The sequence below is a fragment of the Engraulis encrasicolus genome, chromosome 15, assembly GCF_034702125.1.
Source record: "Engraulis encrasicolus isolate BLACKSEA-1 chromosome 15, IST_EnEncr_1.0, whole genome shotgun sequence".
Lineage (NCBI taxonomy): Eukaryota > Metazoa > Chordata > Actinopteri > Clupeiformes > Engraulidae > Engraulis > Engraulis encrasicolus.
In genome coordinates, this window is record NC_085871.1 from 47,926,165 (window position 1) to 47,938,931 (window position 12,767).

The following is a 12,767-nucleotide window of genomic DNA, read 5'->3' on the forward strand; positions in this document are numbered from 1 at the left end:
CAGAATCAAAAGCTGTATTAAACAAAGCCGAAAAAAGTAAATAAAACCGACAGACAGGGGACAAACGTTCCGGGTCTAGCCCATCATCTTCCTTCTCTTCTTTTTAATTATACTGCTCTTGGAATTATGCACCGAGCGATACGCTCCGGATAAGACATTGGCGCGGACGTCACCCCACCATTACGCACATAATTTAAAAAGGTTAACAAGCAACAGAGTTTGGCTACTTTCTAACTTGTTACAGCCACATTGCGCTTCAAACTGTTTGCAGGCTGCCTCGTTCACTGTGCGATATCTATTAAACTCGGGTTCATAACAGGACCATTTCTATCTGATCTGTGCGCCGGATGGTTGGCTGGAGGAGGCAACGCTAGCCTAAAGAGTAGGCTACTTCACCCTTAAGGAAACTATCAACGAACTCCTCACTTGTTAAAAAAATACTACTGTTAATAAAAGATGTCACGACAGCGGCCGGCGGGCAGTGACAGTTTGCTTTCTTGAAATAACAACACTCAGACAATAGTGTAGACTTGTGCGCTACACGCTGGGGTGGGGCAGGGCTGCTGAGCTGTCTGCTACAAGCTGTCGTGCCGGGACGTGGACTGTATCCATTGCGTGCGGCCGGTCGCTTTGGGAACTGTGGGTAAGTTGCATTTGGGTAGGCTATTGCGCGTGTTATAGTTGAATTAAGTAATTGACGAGCCAACGTCCGGCAGCAGTGGCTGAGTGTGTAACTTAACTTAACTTTTGTAGGCTACTATCGTCCGAGTGTCTCCAGATTGTGATTATTTATTCATTTATTCAAAGACGCTGCTGGCTGCATGGATATTGTGGCGGTTTTCCCTCCTAATTGTATTTTATGAAATTGTAAAAATAAAACTACCATAACATTTACTCCTGTTGTCTGTCGTTCCTGAATCGTGGTCTAAATTTCACCTCTTACAATAGTGTCAAGTCCAATCTGTGTGTGTGTCTGTGTGTGTGAATGTGACGTGGGTAATCACAGTTAGCACGAGCAGCAGTCAGCTTACCGGTCCAGACAATCAGAAAGTAAAGGAAATGTCTTCACGGTACCTGACCTGTTCCGAGCGTCCCAGCGTTTCACAACTCCAAACGAAATACACAATTCACACTTGGTAGCAGTCCGAGTTGGTAGTCAGTCGGCGTGTTACTCTCTGCGCAAATAATGCTACTACTCCACCAAATACAACACACCACTTACAGGCATCTCCATACTGGCATTCTCAATGAGAAATCTCCCCTAAAGATCATAATGTGATGTTGTTTAATCCATTTCGTGTTAGTTATAGCGACTGGGCTTCTTTATGGAGCGTTCATGCTGGGTATCAGCTGCATCAAAATCTTCAAACTTGTTTTTAAAACTACCGCGTCTGTACTGTCTGTGTCTGCGCGCGCGTTATCGTTTACGCATGGTCTTCTCTATGGGATGTACTATATTTATTTTAGGAGCAACGTACGAATGAAAGGGTTGAAATCCATACTCGTCGCCTACACGTGCGGCCTTTTTATCATTTCGTGTCCATAATAATTTTAGGCACATAACGCTCACGCCCTCCGCAATTTAATATTGCACTCCAACCAACTGTATCGGGCAAAATCATTTAGCTATCCACTGACTGCTTCAGGGATGGCGAAAGCTTTCAGATCGCTCTGGCATATAGGCACGTCTACAGAAGAGAGAACTGGGATCCCCAAGCTAACTGTATTTTGGTTCATCTATAGCTGCATCATCCTCTACTCGCGCAGACCCTCAGTGCTTCGTGCATCTTCGTTACACTTCCTGAATATACATCTGCGTGAGAACCAGGTTATCATCCTCTCGGATGGTGTGGGTAATAAGCAGCGGTGTAGTCTACTTTTTTGAAGTGGGTATACTGTATATTTGAGCATTTTTTGTAGTGGGTATACTGTATATATTTGTGCTATTCAACAATTCAACAATTCACAATTCACAATGGGTCAATCAATTTGAAGTGGGCATACTGAAATCCCTGAAATTTAGAAGTGGGTATACTCCGTATACCCGCGTTCTACGTAGACTACACCACTGGTAATAAGGCTAACTGTGGGCTCACTTGGTGGTGCCATGGACCTGCTTTTTGAAGGGAGAACCTCTGCGATTCTGGAACCTGAAGTCTGTTGGACCTAAAGCCGTGGCTTTTTAAAATAATAACTGCGGAATGGTATCAGAAAAATTAATTGCATCGCGCTCACCATTCACCGGCCTGAAGTCATTTGGGAGCGATTATGCTTCAGTGATATGTAGACCGACAGTTGGTTATTGCCTTTAATGTAGGCGGATTTCGGGGGCATGATTTTGTTGACAAGTACTTATTTAACGACTTAAATGAAGATGTCATGTAGACTGTTTGACGGCCCCTTCCATAGGACAGCATCCATCCATCTATCCATCCCTTCCTCATCTTTACGCGCAACGGTAATAATAGCCATTACTTTTCTCGTAGACGTTGCGCGTAATATTTTATTCATTATCGACTTATTTCAAGCAGCATTCCACTGTTCACTCTGTGTGGCCCTGTTGAAAGGGTTGCCTTGTCTATGCAGGAGTAGAGGTGCTTAACTCGAATCTTTGAGGCGCCCGGATTGATTGGATCATTCCAAGGAGGGTATCCGGATTAGGCGGATCACTCGGATCATACGGCTCACTTATTTAAAATAAATAAAAATAGGCTAAATAATAATAATGTATTTTTTAAAACGTTTCTGCCGTTAAGTAGCTATGCGCCTCGCCTTTGTTGTTCCATTTATCAATTCACGTTGATAAATCAAAGATTAAGACAGTTTGATCAACAAAACTCACTTTATGAATGTCACAGTCCCTAAACTCATGCTGAGATCCGACCCACCTGGGTCTCCTCACTAGGCTAAACATGCACCCACAACTCGAACAGCCTTTGGCAGCAGTGAAACGGCATGTTCCTTATTTTGCAATAAATAATGTGTGTGTAAGAAGACTAAAAGTCAAATATTTGGGAGCAGAATTCTAGTTGAGCAGGGACAGTCAGGAGGCGAGCAGCAGATGACCACTCGCTTCCGCTGCCGAGTTGCCTTGCGACTCGCACACTCGTGGCAAAAACGAAACTTAAGCGTTGATCCGATCCGTAGGGGATTCGCTGCTACCAACAACTCATTCAGGATTCGTCTCACCGTGTCGCCGAGGGCGCCGCTGCTGAGTGACTCGGACGAGGGGAGTGACAGCAGTGGCTTTAAAGACTGTACGCTGTAACGCAGTGAGTGATAGTAGAGTCACGTCTGTAGACTATAATTTCCCTAAGAGTAGCCTACAGACTGAGATGTTGGCAGAGCACTGTTAACATTTAGAAATGTAGACCTCAACAGAGTCAGAAGCACACACATAGGGAGCGGGGATCCGCGACTCAATTGGCCACAACAGGCTGGACGGATCAAACAGGCTCGATGAATGACGAGGCGGGAGTTGGTTCAGTTTTACTCAGTGAGTGTTCGTGACTGAGCAGCATACTGGGGAGATTAGAGAATGGCTGTTGTAGTCAACTAAAGAGGATATATTCCGGTTTCACAATTTGTCGCGCTGCCTGTAACTGCCATTTTGTTGACATATTAATGAAATGCCGTCTGACCCGCCTTTGGCGGATCAATGCACGACAGCCATCCGGTCTGTTCGGATGAGGTCTTGACCCGGCTCTCCAACCGGATCCTCCGGGTTTTAGATCAGCGCTATGCAGGAGGGGGATGGCTTCCACTGAACACGGCAGGTCATTTGCATGACAAGACTTCATGCCCATTAGCGAACACTTTGTTCTTAACAACTTCCCATTAAGAAATGTGTATTCTAAATGTGTTTGTCACCGTTTTCAGCAAGCCTGGCGTCGCCATGAGGACCTGATGTTTTCCACAGAAAACATGCAAAAAACCTTCTCACCGTTTCACTGAATTTAAAGACTCACTGCTCTGATGTAGCCTACTCTTTATTATTTGGTGTTGGAACTGTCTATGCATCGCGTGGCATGGGCAGACGTTGGTAGGCTTTACGCATGCATACACGCACACAAAACGGTTCAGTTCAACGTTTATTGACCAGCAAGCAAGCGGCGCAGTACCAGCTGATTTGCTCTAGAGTCGCGAAGTGAAAACTGACTTTCAAACCCACATCGCAATCACCTTCAAGTGAGAGCGCACGCTAGGAAGAATGTTCCATTCATGTTGATGTGGGCAGGGGAAAAGTGTTGCAAGAACATTGGACTCATTCAATATCATTGTGCAAAGTGTGTGTTGCAATATTGTGCTGAGGATATGTGTTGGGGATTTCTCGTGTGTCTATTTTGTTTGCGTAAAACGATTCCACCAATAGTGCAAATTACAAGTAGCCTAGTTCTAGGCTATGTCTGACAAGTAGAACTACGGAGGAATTCTAACGAAACCTAAAACAAAATAGGCAGTTAGCTTATTTAATAACGAGGCCAAAATAGGTAGCTACCAGCTTATTTAATAAAGAGGCCTAATACAAATAAAATAATTGCTCAAGACTATTGCCTTTACAGTTAAAATGAGCGTGAAAAATAGCTAAATTACATTTTTTAATCAACAAAAAACGTTAGAATGAGCGTTAAAAACAGCTGATTTACATTTTGAAACATTTACAAAATAGGCAGCCTGAAGGCTTGAAGGGATTGGAGGACAATTTCCAACAAAAAAATATAGCAGCCTGAAGGGACGTTCTCTCTCTCTCTCTCTCTCTCTCTCTCTCTCTCTCTCTCTCTCTCTCTCTCTCTCTCTAAACCGTAGCATGGATTTAACATGGGTGCATTCTGTAGGCTATGTTTTCCAACACTGTTGTATATTTTCTGGTCATGCGCGAACTATTTGTTGTCATTCAGAATCAGAAACATCAAAGTGTCGGCAGACAGCTTTCTCTTGTTGCTGGTGCTTTGCATTTCATTTGAATAGTGAAGCTATAGGCCTACTCTCCACACATAGGTAGCCTATATTCCAGACCCCCAGAAGACGATAGCTAGAAGCTTTCATCTAAAAAGTTACCGGAAAGTCAGAAAACTCGCTGCATGACAACCAAATGTGCTCAGTGGTCAAGACTTCTAGACGCACGCTGCCATGATTCAAAGCGACAAGGCTGTGCTTGGTCCCGCCTCTCTGCCCGCAGATGGGGCTACTCAAATACTGTTCCAGAAATGTAAGAAGTAGAAAGTAACATAGGCCTACAGATATTTGTCAAAAAATGTAACGGAGTAAAGTAACGGAGTAAAAGTGAAAAAAAAGCTTCTCAAATATTGTTCCAGAAATGTAAGGCGTAGAAACCTAGATAATTGTCAAAAAATGTAAGGCGCAAACGTAAATTGTCAAAAAATGTAACGGCATAAACGTAAAAAAACCAACAACATACCAATTAAAATGAGTATATATAAGTACATTTTATTTATAAAGCACATCTAAAAACAGCAAAAAAACAGCTGATTTACATGTTTTATTCAACAAAAAACAAAACTGACCAAAATGAGCGTTATAAACAGCTGATTTACATATTTAAATAAACAAAACCCGTGAAAATGAGCATTAAAAAAGCTGATTTACATTTCTAATATAGGCAGGCTGAAGGGACGTCTCTCTCTTTACTGTAGCCATGGACTTACTCGTTTTTACTGGTATGTTGTTGTTGTTTTTACGATTAAGTACATTTTATTTATATATTTACATGTTTAAATCAACAAAAAACAAAACTTAACAGCTGATTTAGGCCTATTTAAATAGGCTAGACAAAACCGTTAAAATGAACATATTTAAATAGACAAAACCGTTAAAATGAGCATGAAAAAAGCTGATTCTAAGAAAACCCGTTAAAATGAGCATTAAAAAATCTGATTTACATTTCTAATAGGCAGACTGAAGGGACCTTTAGTTGAAACCTAAGGATCTTTAGTTCAATTTTAAGGACCTTTCGTTGGCTTTTGCGGTAGACGGACCGTCCTCGACTAAAGATCCCCTGCCTTATACTAATGGTCCAACGTTTTGTTCGAATGGTCCCCTCTCAAGAATCCATTCGACGAAAAGACCTGTACCCGGCCTGGCTAGTAACCAACAATACCCTGTAAATAACTAAGTCGCTTTGGTCCCATTTAATCCCCTTTACATATGCACTTCCCATTTACTGTTTGTGGGAACTTTCCACCTATTTATGTGTGCACTGTATGGTGCAGCTTTGAAATCTCATTATACTTGAATAATGGCATTGTTAAAAACGTTCTTAATGTACTGTATTGTATACGGTTCTATCCCATTCTGTTCTATTCTGTTCTATTCTATTCTATTCTTTTCTATATATTGCATGCAAGTCCTCCGCAAGAAGTTGCACCGCTCTTTTTTAAAGAAGGCTGATGAAATGCTGCCCAAGTTTTTCGGTAAGTCTGTACATAAATGTATATATCCAAAATGGTCTTAATGACTGAATATTGTTTAAATATTGTTGCTTTTTTTTATTTCGGTAATCTCTCATTTCTGATTCCATAGAAGAAGCTGTAAAGAAAAGGAAAAGGAGTGCAATCCAGAGATTTCTGTCCCTGCTGGCTGGACGAATCGTGGGGGGAGCTAGCAGCACAATGACTGTCATGAAGAAGATGAAGGCATCAGAAGTGCAGGAGGCGAGGAGAACAGAACAGGGCTACGTGATCTACGTGTGTACTTTATGCCACATCTTCTTTTACCATGCGTTGGACAATTCTGTCAGTGCACCTAGATGTCTTTGTTTATTATATAAACCTAGCTTTTCATTTAACTCAAGGAAGAGCACGACACTGCTTCTTCACAATTTCAAATTCACCACTTTTTTATTTTTCCTTTGGTGCTTGAAAAGCTGCACCTGCTAAAAAAAGAAACATTCGAGGTGTGCGGGCTCTCACCATAAACTTAGCTTTGAACACTTTTAGGTATCTCATTATTTTATGCTACATCTTCTTTTACCATGTGTTGGACAATGCTATCAATGTTGCAACTGTACACTGTGCCTAGATGTCTTTGCTTATCATCTAATTTTTTCCACTAATTACTTTTATGCTGCTGTACTCTGCTGCACTGACCCCTTACTCTGTACTTGCTTGAATTTCCTCCTTGTAAGGAGCTTTGGTCAAAGGCGTCTGCTAAATATAATGTAATGTATTCATTTTTTTTTAAAGCTCTTTAAAGGGACACTGTGTGAGATTTTTAGTTGTTTATTTCCAGAATTCTTGCTACCCATTCACTAATGTTACCTTTTTCATGAATACTTACCACCACTATCAAACTCTAAATATTCATTATGACTGGAAAATTTGCATTTTTCCTACATGAAAAGAGGGATCTTCTACATGGTCCGCCATTTTGAATTTCCAGAAATAGACATTTTCAAAATGACTTTAGTTGGGCCATACTAGAAAATATTAGTTTACTACTTAGTAACCTTTCACAAAAAGGCAACCCAGTTTCAAATATTAGCATAGTTGCAGTACCTTTTTTGACCATTTCCTGCACAGTGTACCTTTAACATATTTAGGGGAAAAACAAAGGACTGTAACCAATACCCTGTTTTCCCTACATTCAGGTTAGTAACGGCAAGAGGTTCTTTGGTGATGCACTGATTCCTGTGAACTCCCAAACATATGGCATCATGAAGTCATGGCTGCAGGCCAGGGAGGACATCCCCGGTTGGAGCTCAGAGTTCTTCTTTTCCAGCAACACTGGAGACGGAGTGAATACTTCCCTCCTGCTGGCCCAGTTCAAACGGATTTGGGTGGAGCTGGGACTGTCAAAACCACCGCTAACCTTCGAAGACCTTCGGAGGTCCTTGTGTATGCCGGTGTTCATGTACTACGATGTGGCTGCCTCCAGATGGTTTTTTAAAGACAACCCAGACAAGGAGGAGGTGGTGGCCCATGAGGAGGAGGCACAGGAGGAGGTGGTTGAAGAGGAGGTGAACAGCCAGGAGGTGGTGGTTGAAGAGGAGGTGAAGTGCCAGGAGGAGGTGATTCAAGAGGAGGTGGTTCAAGACGATGCAGCCCAGGAGGAGGTGGTTCAAGACAACCAGGCCCAGGAAGAGGTGGTTAACGAGGAGGTGGCCCAAGAGCACCCGGACCAGGAGGAGGTGGTTAAAGAGGAGGTGAAGAGCCAAGAGGTGGTGGTTGAACAGGAGGTGAAGTGCCAGGAGGAGGTGAAGTGCCAGGAGGAGGTGATTCAAGAGGAGGTGGTTCAAGACGACTCGGCCCAGGAGGAGGTGAAGGAGCAGGTGGCCCAGGGGGACCTGGACCAGGAGGGGGCCCAGGAGGAGGTGGTTAAAGAAGAGGTGAACAGCCAGGAGGAGGTGAAGTGCCAGGAGGAGGTGATTCAAGACGACGAGGCCCAGGAGGAGGTGATTCAAGAAGACGAGGCCCAGGAGGAGGTGGTTGAAGAGGAGGTGAAGAGCCAGGTGGAGGTGGGCAGCCAGGAGGAAGTGATTCAAGAGGAGGTGGTTAAGGAAGACTCGGACGAGCAGGAGTTGGTTAAGGAGGAGGTGAACAGCCAGAAGGAGGTGATGGAGGAAGAGGTGGTTGAAGAGGAGGTGGTAAAGGAAGACCCGGCCCAGGAGGAGGTGGTAAAGGAGGAGGTGAACAGCCAGGAGGAGGTGAAGGAAGAAGTGGCCCAGGAGGTGGTTCTCAAGGTGGATGTGATCAAGGAGGAGGTGAACAGCCAGGAGGTGGTGATTAAGGAGGAGCTGGTTGAAGTGAAGGTGATTAAGGAAGAGGTGGGTCACGAGGAGGAGGGGAGTAGCAAGGAGGAGGTGAAATGGAGCAGAAGGAAGCTTATGAAGAGGGAGTTCTGTCAGGAGGAGAACAGTGAGGAGGAGGTCAAGGTAGTTATTATTTCCTACACACATTCTCTAGTCTCCATGAGATCACAGATAGATAGATAGATAGATAGATAGATAGATAGATAGATAGATAGATAGATAGATAGATAGATAGATAGATAGATAGATAGATAGATAATCTAACTAAGTTGTCTTAAAGTGTTTTCGAAATACACACACACACACAAACATTTAACATTCACACATCAGCTCTGGAGGCTGCCACAAGGCGCAGACAAGATAGGCAGACAGATAAGGAAATATTAACTTCAGACTTTAACACGTCTGACTTTGTGTTTTCCACAGAACAAGATCTTAAGGACGAGGGTCTCTGTCCTGCTTTCACCGCTCAGCCCGAGAACCATGAGGAGGTGGACAGGTAAGAACCATGAGGAGGTGGACAGGTAAGAACCATGAGGAGGTGGACAGGTAAGAACCATGAGGAGGTGGACAGGTAAGAACCATGAGGAGGTGGACAGGTAAGAACCATGAGGAGGTGGACAGGTAAGAACCATGAGGAGGTGAGAACCATGAGGAGGTGGACAGGTAAGAACCATGAGGAGGTGGACAGGTAAGAACCATGAGGAGGTGGACAGGTAAGAACCATGAGGAGGTGGACAGGTAAGAACCATGAGGAGGTGGACAGGTAAGAACCATGAGGAGGTGGACAGGTAAGAACCATGAGGAGGTGAGAACCATGAGGAGGTGGACAGGTAAGAACCATGAGGAGGTGGACAGGTAAGAACCATGAGGAGGTGGACAGGTAAGAACCATGAGGAGGTGGACAGGTAAGAACCATGAGGAGGTAAGAACCATGAGGAGGTGGACAGGTAAGAACCATGAGGAGGTGAGAACCATGAGGAGGTGGACAGGTAAGAACCATGAGGAGGTGGACAGGTAAGAACCATGAGGAGGTGGACAGGTAAGAACCATGAGGAGGTAAGAACCATGAGGAGGTGGACAGGTAAGAACCATGAGGAGGTGTGTAACGTCGCATTATGTAATAACGGTGCAATATGTAATAATGTAACAAATTATTACATAATGCGGTGACAATTGCCGCATTGTGTAATAATTTACGCATTTCGTAATAAATTTCTTGAACGCATTTCGTAATAACTTTTTTCTCATCTTGTAATAAATTATTACAAAATGCGAAATTTATTACGGAATGCGGCCGCAACTTTTTTTTTTGATGGAAATGTAATAACATGGTGCATTATGTAATAAACTATATGGATATGTATTTTCTGCACTAGGCACAACACACACATAGTCTCAGTGACATGGTAGTCACTGCCCTCTCTCTCTCTCATTCTTCTCAGTTCTCAAACTGCTCGAGAGTCGCGAATGATGCGGTTAAAACCGTTAAGAAATCATTTCACAACGTGTTGTGTGCAACGAGGCCAGCGAATGTCTCGCACTTTCTGCTACATTACACCAATTTACAGCGACATTAAATATGTGGCGAGAGAGAGAGAGAGAGTGAGAGAGAGAGTGTGTGTGTGTGTGTGTGTGTGTGTGTGTGTGTGTGTGTGTGCGCACGGAGACAAACCTGGCCCATATTGATCTTAAGTCCCATCTTGGCTCTTTGGAAATATTCTTACCATTACAAAAGGCTATTTTAATATTTTCCCCCAAACAACATGAATCAAACCCCAGGAAAAGACCAACCATTATAAGTGACTCGTGGGGAGCTGTCCATGCTGGTGGTGCTTAATTTTTCCCGATATTTGCCCGTGGAGTAGTGAGTCTTTCATGTCTGCCTACATGACCTTGCGCGCCAGGGTCTGACCATGGTGCTTTTTGCTTTTTAGCACCCGAGAAAAATGCCACTCTTGTTAAAAATGACATAGGTATGCTTACGTCCTATTCAATTCAATTTCAGTCCACTGTTCAGTAGGCCTATTAGGCTGCAATCAAATTCAATAGCCTATGCTCATCCACATGCACGCGAAAAACAATAACCCAAGCGGCAGGACTAATTCGATTATATTCCTTCCAAAAATGTCCGAACGTCACAAAAATCAGTTATTTGCATTGTCCGTAATTATACCAAACAAAAATGTATCAATAGAAGAAATCAAGTCTTCAGTTTCGATAATCCACGTTACAAATCCTCAACAACAGCAAGCCATTCCTTCTCTGCTATGAGGCAGGCAACGGAACAAGTGCAGACAGTAGGCTATATGACCACGTTGATGCTGCACGGCTTGAAAGGATTCTGTCTAAATTAAATATCTTGGATAGCCTATATAGACCTAGGCCTAACTAGATTTGTTGCAATACAGATTCATTTTCTATAGCCAGAAGTGTTCCGTTGGACTGACGAAACTGAACACGATCAAGTTTGCAACTTCTTTCCCTCATGCGTTGTCCGTCAGCACCATCTGTCATTGGAAGTTCGATTAGCTTTCATTACGTGCTGAGGGAAAAACTCTCGCCATTAGGCCTATGTGAGTGCCTATGCACTGTTGTGAGGGATATCACCAAATAATTTAGATAAAAGTCAGAACATTATTTTGGCAATGAAAGGCACACAGGTGGCTGGAAGCTCAAGCAGTCTTCAGTCTGTTCATTTAAGTTTGTTGGGTGCTCTTGGATATCGGGTATCAGTTCATGTAGAGAGAAGAGTTCATCCAGGCACTCCAAAATAAGGTGTCCAAACGGGAAGTTACATTAAAAAGCCTTAAATGGTACTGGGCTGGGGTTACATTAAAAAGCCGACATGTTTCGACCTCACCAGGTCTTCATCAGGGCTACGTTCACCATTGAACGAGGACATAATCAAGCCAACATCACAAGCAAATAAAGTGTTTTTTTATTTACTCTTTATGATAAAAAAAAAAAAAAAAACTAACCCTCTTTGCAACTGCACTTGTTCTGTATATCTCCTGTGCACTTTATTTGCTTGTGATGTTGGCTTGATTATGTCCTCTTTTGAAAGTCGCTTTGGTTATAAAGCGTCTGCCAAATGCAATGTAATGTAATGTAATGTAATTGAAAAGAAAGGACTCCCTTAAATAGTGACATCACCACATGTGACCCATTACGCACTACACACATTTGCGCACACCAGAGAAAACAAAGATTAAAAAATAGCCTGGGGTAATAAGTGATGCCACAGAAAAAAATGACCAGAAGTACAAATAAGCATCACAAAAAAACAAGTAAAATCAATATCCTCATTTAGACCAGGATAGCGCATGGCATCCAGTTGGTGTATCCAAAAAGTCTCCCTCTGATTAAGTCTTTTTAGCCTGTCCCCACCCCTCGGAAGAGGTTTGATATGTTCGACGCCCTGTATGCGCAGCAGAGAATCATTTTTACCATGGTATTCATTGAAATGTTTCGCCATGGGATAGTCAAAATTGCCCACTCTGATAGCATATGTTCTGCTAGCCTATCTCGCATGCGCCTTTTTGTGCGTCCGATATAAAAGAACCCTTCAGCGCAAGGACAGGTTAGGCGGTATATGACAAATGTTGAATTGCAATTAATGAAATCTCTCTGTCCGTGTTCTCTCGTGGTTTTAGTATCCACAAAAGATTTGGCTTGTGAAACATTTGGGCAGTGAGGGCACTTCATACATCTATAGGTGCCAATGGGTTTACGCAGCCAGGTTTCTCTCTTTTTCACCTGTAGGTGAGAGCGCATTAATTTATCTCCTAGGCTGGGTGCACTCTTTAAAGACACCATGAGTGGTTCTGGAAACACCTCACGTAGTTGCGCATCACTTTCAATAATGGACCAATTGTTCTTAATAATTTGCCTGATCCGCGTCGCTTGTGTAGCCTACTATATGTCGTAACAAAAAAGGACGGGACTGCTGGTGGCGATGATGTTTCTTTTTGGTCAATAACGTGTTGCGTTGTAGGGA

The 12,767-nt window shown here is 43.1% G+C and overlaps 2 protein-coding genes across 3 annotated transcripts in view; both read left to right on the plus strand.

Annotated features, from left to right (window-relative positions):
• LOC134464312 (uncharacterized) overlaps positions 1 to 12,767 on the plus strand; it is a 64,593-nt gene that overhangs the window by 12,833 nt on the left and 38,993 nt on the right. Inside the window, exons 6-7 of the mRNA XM_063217778.1 lie at positions 6,366 to 6,431; positions 6,541 to 6,704. Of these exons, the coding sequence (XP_063073848.1) occupies positions 6,366 to 6,431; positions 6,541 to 6,704 (230 nt within the window). The remainder of the gene's footprint in view (positions 1 to 6,365; positions 6,432 to 6,540; positions 6,705 to 12,767) is intronic.
• The window catches only part of LOC134464123 (probable inactive protein kinase DDB_G0270444), a 9,720-nt gene continuing 4,575 nt past the window's right edge, over positions 7,623 to 12,767 (plus strand). Inside the window, exons 1-2 of one of the 2 annotated variants that reach the window (XM_063217581.1) lie at positions 7,623 to 8,890; positions 9,194 to 9,291. In XM_063217581.1, the coding sequence (XP_063073651.1) occupies positions 7,673 to 8,890; positions 9,194 to 9,291 (1,316 nt within the window). In that variant the 5' untranslated portion in view covers positions 7,623 to 7,672. The remainder of the gene's footprint in view (positions 8,891 to 9,193; positions 9,292 to 12,767) is intronic. The other variant, XM_063217582.1, reaches the window with a different exon arrangement.